General features: G+C 38.2%; 1 protein-coding gene across 3 annotated transcripts; it reads left to right on the top strand.

The window, feature by feature from the left end:
• Positions 1 to 285: 285 nt before the first annotated feature.
• LOC138056968 (uncharacterized) lies at positions 286 to 9,796 on the top strand. 3 transcript variants are annotated; one of them, XM_068902965.1, is made up of 3 exons: positions 286 to 821; positions 3,653 to 3,897; positions 5,602 to 9,796. In XM_068902965.1, exons 2-3 carry the CDS (start codon positions 3,682 to 3,684, stop codon positions 5,989 to 5,991), a joined length of 606 nt encoding a protein of 201 aa, XP_068759066.1. In that variant the 5' UTR covers positions 286 to 821; positions 3,653 to 3,681; the 3' UTR covers positions 5,992 to 9,796. The 3 variants fall into 3 exon arrangements, with proteins under 3 accessions (XP_068759066.1, XP_068759067.1, XP_068759070.1); XM_068902966.1 differs by lacking the exon at positions 286 to 821 and adding an exon at positions 898 to 1,051; XM_068902969.1 differs by lacking the exon at positions 286 to 821 and adding an exon at positions 902 to 1,135.
• The last annotated feature ends 210 nt before the right edge of the window (positions 9,797 to 10,006 follow it).

The raw sequence follows: 10,006 nt of genomic DNA, 5'->3' as shown, positions 1-10,006 counted from the left end.
AGATTTTCTGTTAGATTAGCATTTTAATAGGTCCATTGATATTTAGCATGATTTTGGCTATGTTCACTCCGAAATGTTCTCTCGTAAATGTCGCAGAAGAGTCCGTTTCGAAAACGCTCGACGTCTACCGCAAAGGGTGTGCGCATTCTTCAATCACAAGCGTGCACTTGGTAAAATTCGCGCGTGCGCTTCACAAGCTTGATTGCGATTTGTAACTGAAAGTAGCCGAAATTTCAACTCGGGTGTTTTCCCTGGAAAGCTCGAGTAATAATATTCCACCGAAAGTTCCACGAAGAGTGATGATTCAGCAGGAAGAGAGTATTCCGGTGCCATGAGATTTTCCACGCCTTGAGTCAAAGTCCATTTTTCATAATTTCAGTTTGGAAGAAACTCCAATGACAAAATTTTAATATCCTCTTTCCGAAATCCGCTTAAGTTTTTGATGGCTCTATCAGGGCCTTTCAAGGTCTTACAGAAAGCTCACGATAATCGTATTATTGACTTTCTATTGCTTTTTATAGGCGTATTTTTATCATATGACTGGGAAATGTGATAACATGACATTGTAACCCCACTCCTACTGTGCGGTGTGACATATTTAAGCCATTTAATATATTGATCATATATGTAGATCTTGTGGATGCTCTTTTGCAGTCTTTCGTCTTTTTTGGGAATTTTGTCAATTTGTTTTTAGAATCAGGACTACATCTACGATGCGCTCACAAAGAAGAGTAGTTGTGAACAAGTCATTGACTTGAAGTTATTGCAAAACACATCTTCTTTCAAAGAGGTCACGTCCGAGTTAGCAGCAATTCACAGAGGTAAGGTGATATTTAAAAGCCTAATAAACCAAACCGCAATGAGAATATAAGACATCCCACATTTTTTTAAGTATAACGCTTCTTTGAAACCAGTCAGCATTTTCCAACATCCCAGTTTTGTATCAGTTTGCCTTGAGCGACGTTCAAAACATGAAATCTTCTCATAACTGATTTACGAAATTTGCAACTACAAGAAGTCGTTTGGTAACGAATTGTGTCGTCCAGAGAAGGTATCAAAAGATGAATACGGAATCAGGCTGTAGTTAGGCAGTAATAATGCTCTTTTTTTCTATTTTAAGGGGGCTAAAACAGAGGTAAGGGGTACAATTATATTTTCAAGACATAGATATTTGATGGTCTTAATTTACGATAACCATCGTCCGCACAAAAGCCGGCTTTGTGGGCCGTAGATTCCACTTAAAGTGGTTTTAAACCATGGAAGGAGGAAGATCACGTCATCGCAGTTCAATGGGGAAAATAAAGCAGTTGTAAAGAGGTCTATTAGAGTGAAGGAATTATCTGACATTTCTTCTCGGATTTGATGCCCAACCTGTGCCATGTAGTAAAAATTTTAATGAAAGAGTAATGTAATAAGAACATTTCGAATATAGGTGCGTTACATATTTATACTGGTTTATTTATTGCTGATGATTCATGCCCACTCAAAAAAACTTGAGGCCGTATTTTTAAGAGAGGAATCGAACCAAAGACGTTTTGATTACTCCTTTTTGCTACTTAATTTTTTTCGAATGCAAACAATGGAATTTCCTGACGCTTGCCAGTTGGTAAACAATCTCATATGTATTATTATATTGATATCACAGGCCACATTTACAATCGGGCAATATATTAGTAATGTCTTAGCATGTTATAGGCCCGGCACCTTCTAAAAGGAGCAATTACAAATCAGTCATTGATTTTTTTTTCCAATAAACAAAAAAGTTGTATGTTTATTTTTCTGAAGATATTATCAAAGCGCCATTGTTTGAAGTTTTCAAGTCTGACCTTGGTCTATTCTGCTTGTGCAAATGCGTGATCGGATTCGCACGATCAGAACGTTGAAGTTGAACGTTGAACGTTGTCGAAGTCGTGCAACTCAAATGTAATGATCGATAGAATCACTTTGCAATCAACAGTTACAGTATTTCCCCAGAACAACCCCGCAGAAAACCTGGGGAGGGGGGGGGGGGGGGGGGGTTAAAATAGTCTTTTAGAGGATGAAGAGCGTGTTAAAGTCCCCGGCCCCTCTTGATAGCAAAGGTTAATGCTGCGACATGAATACTTGATTTCACACAGGAGTGGCTCCGATTCTGCTCGAATCTGCCTTCTGTCTTCTACTTTATCGGAATGCAACGATCAAAGCGAAAAACACAAGAAATCGATCCTGGATGCAGTTCACTGATATTTCCTTGTACATGCTGGGTCAGGTTCTGTGTTCCTTACTTTGGTCAAAAATACAAGTCCCATACTGACAATGGTGTATGCAAGGTTTAGCCCTTTATGTGTAGCTTCTCCGCCGATGTGATTTCTTTTTTTAGTTATCTGATTTTGGAAAACTGAAATTAATTCTGAATAAGCTCCAAACGAAAACGCCTTATGAGGAATTTTCAGACTACTGTCAGTGTACTGTTTTAATAATCCATTCATACATTTGTAGACTCGTACAGTGATCAACCCACCTACCTTACCATTTTTATTGCAGCATTTATTCTTTCATTCTTTCTTTCGTTCATTCATTCAATCATTCTTGATGTATTGCCCAGGGTACGATAACATTAAAAATGAGCTCCATTCTCTCCTTTCAACACACGATGTTGCTTTCAAAAGCCAGCCTTAAAGGGGCTAGGTCACGCAATTTTAGGCAATTTCAGCACTGATCGAGTGTTCAAAACTATAGAAGAACTCATTCAAAACACAGGGAAGCCAAGAAGGTACATGGATGGACAAAACTGGAGAGGATTGAAATGGATTGAATTTGGGTAAATTTGAAAAACGTCGGCCCACCTTTTTTCAAATTTATATCAGTCTATATCAAAATGTCATTTACGCAGCTGGAAAATCATTCTCAGTTGTTATGTGGCCGTGATTTTGCAAATGAAAGACTCTTGCTCTGCCAATTTGACGTTTAGAGCTCACAATTAACAAAATTACCTAAAATATGTACTTACCCTAGAAAACGAAACCACTTCAAAGATAGTCGGTAAATACACATGTTTAATCTTTCAGAAGAGAAAAGACATCCTAAACGCTAAATAATTAAAAATAATAATTTTATACCAATTGTATTACAAGTAATTGAATGATGGTTTAGTTAATAATTACTTATTCTAGTAGATATCATCACCTTTATTGTAACGAGACCGATACCTCCCTTTGGAGAGTAAGGCGCAATAAAAGTTTACTGTTTACTGTTTACTGTTTTACTCACTCACTCACTCACTCACTCAATCACTCACTCACCCACTCGCTCGCTCGCTCGCTCGCTCATTCATTCATTCATTTAATATCCTATTCATTCGAATCGCTCGTTTGATTATTTGACCATCCGTTCACTCGTTCGTTCGTTTGGTCATTTATTCGTTCATTCATATCATCCGGCTGTGCGTCCTCCCCCATTTCTTTAGTTCAATCCTTTTTATGTCAGACCATCCCTCCACCGTCAAATCCGTCCCTCCATCCACCCATCCATCCATCCATTCCATCCATCCATCTATCTATTTCTTTATCCGTTCATTTACTTATTAATCATAGCCAAGTGGATATTTATATGTCTTGTTCGTTCTTCAAAAAGATAAATAAATATATATCTGTGATCTTCTTTTTACTGGTAGGTGCCAGAGTACCTTGCGTTGTCAGCCACATGTTTAACTCAAAGGAAAGATGTCACGGGAACCACTTGGATTATCAAAATGCTTGGGTTACCTCAGGAAGACCCATTCTCCACGCAGAGGGCCAGTTTATAGTAAGCAATTTAAGCTCCTCTCAATTTGTACCCATGAGGACTATTCCAACAAGGAACCTGAAGGAAATTCTACGAAGGGCACTAGCAGGAAGCAATCGGGAACAAACTGTTGAGGTAAGGATAGTGGAATAATTCGCAATTCGTTTCAGCGTCTTTTTCAGTGAGTGACACTCGAGGCGATAACCGAGTGTAGGGAAGCCGGTAAGGGTCACACGTTGTCGCTTCCACGTTAGGGTTAGGGTTAACCCTATACAACCACGCGAACTTCGTCAACATGGCTGCCATGTTCTTCTTCTCCTGCGGCAACTTGGCAACAAAACCTGGAAGCGACTACTTGGAAGATTGTGAGAGCAGGGGGGTGGGGGTGGGGGAAGAACGTAAAATGAAAATATCAAAAGGATACAAAACTGCGATAGTACTCCCTCAAGGACTAGCACTGCTCTCAGTGACAGTCCGACAATGAGACAATTTTTTACCACACAATGTAAAAATATTGTTTTATTTCTTCAAGTGATTTCGTATCTGCTCTTCTCAAGACCATTTGTTTATTTATATAGCGCAAATTCAACTATACAATTTTCAAATGCGTCTCACATATATGAGCTATATATAATACTAGTGAATAATCATCATCGTTGTCGTTATCATTACGTTCATCATAGCATCGAAGGAGACGGCGTTGACCAGTGCTTTAATTAAGGCGAAGAATTTGCATGTAGTTGGTTTAAATCCCGATCTCACCATTGACTGTTGCCTTGGGTGGTAAGCTTAGCCACAAGTTTTCGGCAACTTTTGAGATTTCTGCATCTTTTGCGATTTTCGGCAACTTTTAAAATTCTTGGCAACTTTTGTTTGTTTTTTCTTTAGCATTTTTTGAATTTTTATTTTTATTTTTTTGGCGACATTTTTCTTAGCTTTCAAACGAAAAGTCCGCTAAATTCAACTGAGTGCGTGGACCCCAGGACCGGCCAATTGTTGCATGCCTGTCCATGAGATCAACGGTATTACAGGGCACATTTTACAAGATCGCGGACAACACTGTCAGGGATTCAGATTCCAGCTGGGAAGAATGTGCAGAGGAAGGCCCGATAGGCCATTTCCGGGTTCATGACTGCCTCCTCTTCAAAGCGAGTCTAAGTGCGAACTTTTTCTTATGAAAATTAGTTCTCATTCATATGTAAGAAGAACTAATTACTATCACGAAACCTTCGCACTTAAAGGAGGCAGACATGAACTCGGAAATGGCTTATTAATCCTATTACGGAAGCTGGGAGCAAATCTAACTATCCCCGGAAAAGCTAAAATAGCTAGAGAAGGAAAAATCGATACGATTCCGGCCGGTAAAAAGCGCTGTACGCGTGGACAAAATGATCTAAGCCGCGACATAACCAACTTAAAGGGCAAACGTTTATTTTTTTAAAAAAAGGAACTTTTAGGCAACTTTTTTTAAAATTCAGCAACTTTTGGGCAACTTTGGAAATAAAATAGAAGCTTTTTAGCAACTTTTACGCACTTTTATCGCCAGCTTTTTGGGAAAGTATCAGCAACTTGTGGCTAAGTCTATTAGTTGGTCATATGGCATCATCATCATCGTCGTCATTGTCATCATCATGGTCATCCTCATCGTCACCGTCATCATGGCCATTATCGTTATCATTCTTGCCATCATCGTCATCATCATTGGCATCATTATTGGTATCATCATTGGTCATCATTGGCATCGTCATCCTCACCTTCATTAGTCCTCATCCCTCATATTCTTTCCTACAGTCGACCATCAAGCCCGCGCTTAATCACTTGATTTCCATTTTCTTGTAGCTCAAGAAGAAAGACACAGTTTTACGAACAGACGAGTTTGAAATGACTTCAATGAAAGATGTCTCAAATGGCAAAGAATCAGGCATTGAAAAATCTTCAAAGGACAAGGTTGATGGAAAAAACCCACAAGAACTACTTAAACATTTCTCGGAGCTTTTACGCTGGATTTCAGAGGAAGGAAATGACTATGTGTGCGTTGAAACAGTTCCAGACCTTAACACAGTTTTCAACTTGTTCAAAGTCATATCAAGATCACGACAACCTGTTCTGACAACTTTACTCATCAGCGATGCTGAACCAAATCTGGTATCTGTGTGTCTTTCTAGTGTCGTCGTCGATTTGCAGTGTTTATTGTTTTGCATGTTTCAATCTTCGCTGAACGAAGAATAGTTAAGGTAACAGACCAAGCACAGTGTATGTTGCAGGGGGCTGAAGGGTTAGATTTTAAAGTTATTGTGGCGCAAGGAACACATACATGAGTAGGAGCTTGCCTCTGCCCCACAAGCCATGTGAGTCGACCCTTGCGCGTATCTTTCTATTGATAGAATGCCACGATTTCGTCGGCTCTGCACGGACTGGTTAGAATGGCCAATCAGAATAAAGTTATATTGAAACGAGGACAAAAATAGCAAAGACAATGTATGCGAATTGTGCAAATTGATGTAAATCGATGTAAAGGCGAGTCCCCTGCTGAAGGGTTAGATCTAAAATTAGAAAGATGCGCGCTAAGGTAGACTCGAGGATATAGTGCGCAGGGAAGTTCCTACTCATGGGATCCTGATGGCGCAATATCTACAATTATTAAATCTAAGTATCGATTTTACAGTGGATAGCTTCCAGTTATTGAGAGCTTATGTCTAATGTTACTACATGTAGCTTCAAACACCGATTTTAGAACGTTCGCCGGATTCGGTGTTCTGCAAAACAAACTAGACCACAGACTACACCGTTCCTTTTAAGTGTCTATCACCTCCTTGCATACGGAAGCCGCGCCCGCAGTGCACGCGGTAGTCAAAATTGTGCTATCCTGTCAATCCTTTGCCCTTTCACCGGAAACGGTGCACTTCTGCGCGTAAACGACGTTGTAGTCGATCTACCCTGTAGAAAGGACGCCATTAGAGAAATACATTATCAACAACAGTTTTGACGACTTAATACACTTTATTCGAAAATAATAAACTGAATTCGTCTCAAATCAGTTGGAGAAAGCACAACAGCACAAAAGCTGACGTTTGAATCGCCCCTAGCTGGCAACCCAGTTTTGGGGCCAAAGTTTGTTGCCAAAAAAGTTGCCACAAAATCTTTTAAATCCTTTTCTTGCCTTTTAATTTCGAACAATTGACGTGACGTCGGATAGCACAATTTTTCCCGCTCGCTTAATTCTGATTGGTCAATTTAACTTTCAGTAGATCTCGCCGTATGCAAGGCTCAAAAAGTCCTTTCCTCCAAACAATTCTCTGCACTTGTGTTACACTAATTCATTGGTTTGCTAAACTCCGTCCTTCAAAGGCTCCTAAAAATGATTGTAATTTGATCTACGACCGCGCAAGGAAGAAGGATGGGTTTAATGATAGGTTGACATCATAGACTACTTTGCACCGTGATAGTTCTTTGAAAACAACGATGCATTTGTGACGCCAACCCAATATCGAACCCATTCCCCTTCATTGCTCGGTCATGGATGAAGCTACGACCACTTTTCTCGTCTTTCAAAGGGAATGAAAAAGTAAATTTTATCTTTAAAAAAATCTAAAAACAACACAATATATTTGGGACGATTTCGGAGAACAAATAAAAGGGAAAACGTTTGTGGAGGTGACATGCACTTTCACAGTAAGGATTGAACAACATAGCAACATGATTCGATTACATAATATGGACGTCACAAAATTACCCTCACAAGAAAAGCGACCAAACACTTTCGCTCGCCTTGTGGACGTATATGTAACATATTCAATTATGAAAGAACGAAAGAGAGAAGCGATCCTCGCTCTTATCTCGACAATATAAGCAACTTGAAAATTTCAGGTGGTTCCAAGGTGATTCGAACCCATGACCTCTGCACTTAAAATATTTATTCATTTCATTTATCGTGTCCTTCACGGAAACAAATCAGTGAGCCCAACATATTGACGAGTTCTCAAACGAATGGTTTCATAGCTGAGTTGGTAGAGCATTGCACCGGCATCGCTACTGATAATCATGGCTTCGAATCCCGCTGAAACACTGGAAAACTTGAACCATTTACAGACTTCAAAAAAGTTGGTAAAATCTCTGTTAAATGTCCACATTTTCTTTGTAAATTACAATCTCTGTAAATTTGCACACTTACAGAGATTTTGTAACTCCATAAAAAGTCTGTAAAATTTAACACATTTTCGTCCTTACGATGACATAAAATGTGTACAAAATCTCAATAAAATCTATGTAAATTGAAGGAAAAATTTACAGAGATTTTATGCGATAAGTACAAAATGTCTGTAAAATCTCTTTACTTTCTCTGTAAAATTTACACGAGAAAAAATCTCTGTAAATCCATCCATATAAAATGTCAGTGTTATCTCTGTAAAAAGTGAGTGAGAAGAATGCATGAAATGTCTATAAAATGTCTACAAAAACCCTCAAAAAACTGGAGGGGAAAAGTATGTGAAATGTTTTTAAAATGTTAGTGTTTTAGTGCACAAAATCTCAGCAAAATGTTCCCAATATCTCTGTAAATTAAGTATTTAAAACCTGACAGAAGGCAGGAAATGTCAATAAAATGTCTGTAAAACTGGAAGGGTAAAGTATGTGAAATGTTTTTAAAATGTTGGTGTTTTAGTGCACAAAATCTCAGCAAAATGTTTACAATATTGCTGTAAATAATAGCATTTAAAACCTGATGTAAGCCAGGAAATGTTAATAAAAAGTGAAATGGATGAAAGGTTAGTCGACTTTACGTAGAAAAAAGAACAAGTTCTAGAGTTTGTGAATGCATAAATATTTATTTCAAATCTAAAAATAATCATTTGTTTATATTACTTTCAATAGAATCTAAGTGTACAATAAAATTCTTGCAATAAGTTCAATAAAATAATTCAATTAATAACATGAGTTACCATGGCAACTTTTTCTACCGTGCCAAAATGGTGTCCACTTTCAAAAAAACCCACGTCCTATGATTGCGATTTGTCAACCATGATTTATAGCTGATGAAATGGTACAATGTATACTCGTGAAACTTGGGAATAATTCCACTTGTGTTTTGTCCAAAATCAAAAAATTTTTCTTGCCTTAAGGCTTATGAAATTATTTGATTTTGGACAAAGCGTGTGTGAAATTATTCCCTAAATTCACTCATCACTATTTGATAACCCATACAAATTCATCAAAATAAGGAATAAAATATATGCAAGGGATTTCATTATTATTAAATAAGTATAAAAATCTTGCTTATGTTACCCCAATTACAAATATAGTTGTTAGAAATGGGTGCGGCTTATCTGCGGGAAGATCTGAAAAAGGCTGCCTCTGGTGGCCAGTTTTCCATCTTTGCATCCAATTTCATGCCTAGTTGCATGTACTAAGCTACAAACGTTCCGCTCATATTCTTGTTGTAATGCAAAAAAATCTATGGCAAAACTGTGTTTAAGAAATTCCTGTCAACAAATACCAGAAAAAGATCAATCATATGTCCAAGTTGGTAAAAACGATGTTCATTACATTGAAGTGCTAAAATTACATTAAAGTATTTTCCGCTCGAAATTAACATTTTTGGTAAGGCGCCAATTGGCGACTAATCCAAAAATTTTGGTCGCCAGATCTTAACTTTTAGTCGCCATTTTTTTCACTGATATTTTTTTCTTCATTTTTCTGATGATCATGTACACATGCAATCTTCTTCATAGTCCTAAGTTTAGGTACACTTAAGCTTCTAAGACTGAGATACTGAAACTTAAAAGGAAGCCACGGCTCGTAAAACATATCATTACGCATTACGAGGTAAATAATCAATGTGAAAGCAGCTTTAGTCACGTTTCCTGTGCTTCCTCCGCTTTTGTTAAGTTTCCATGTAACATCGAGTCTATAGCTTACATAAATAGACGAACCTGAACATAAACAATCACCAGTTTTCCATATTTTCAGCGCTAAAAAGCCAAGGCTTCGTTGTGAACTTCACTCTTCAATGATTGCACGTGTTGTTTAGTGCGCCCGCAATACCAGCTGCTGAATCAAACATGGCGCTCGATTATGAAACATGGAGATCGAAGAGCCAGAAGAGTCGTGGGTTATTTTGTTATTTCTGTGCGCATAAATCGTGCATTTTATCCAAAACTACGGTTGATTTGCCTTTGAGGTTAAAAGGATGAAGGAAAAAGGTGAAGGTTAGTCGCCCACTGGCGACTAGCTCTAAAAATCTAGTCGC

This window comes from Montipora capricornis, chromosome 7 (genome assembly GCF_036669925.1).
Source record: "Montipora capricornis isolate CH-2021 chromosome 7, ASM3666992v2, whole genome shotgun sequence".
Lineage (NCBI taxonomy): Eukaryota > Metazoa > Cnidaria > Anthozoa > Scleractinia > Acroporidae > Montipora > Montipora capricornis.
This window is presented reverse-complemented; position numbering and strand designations above follow the sequence as displayed.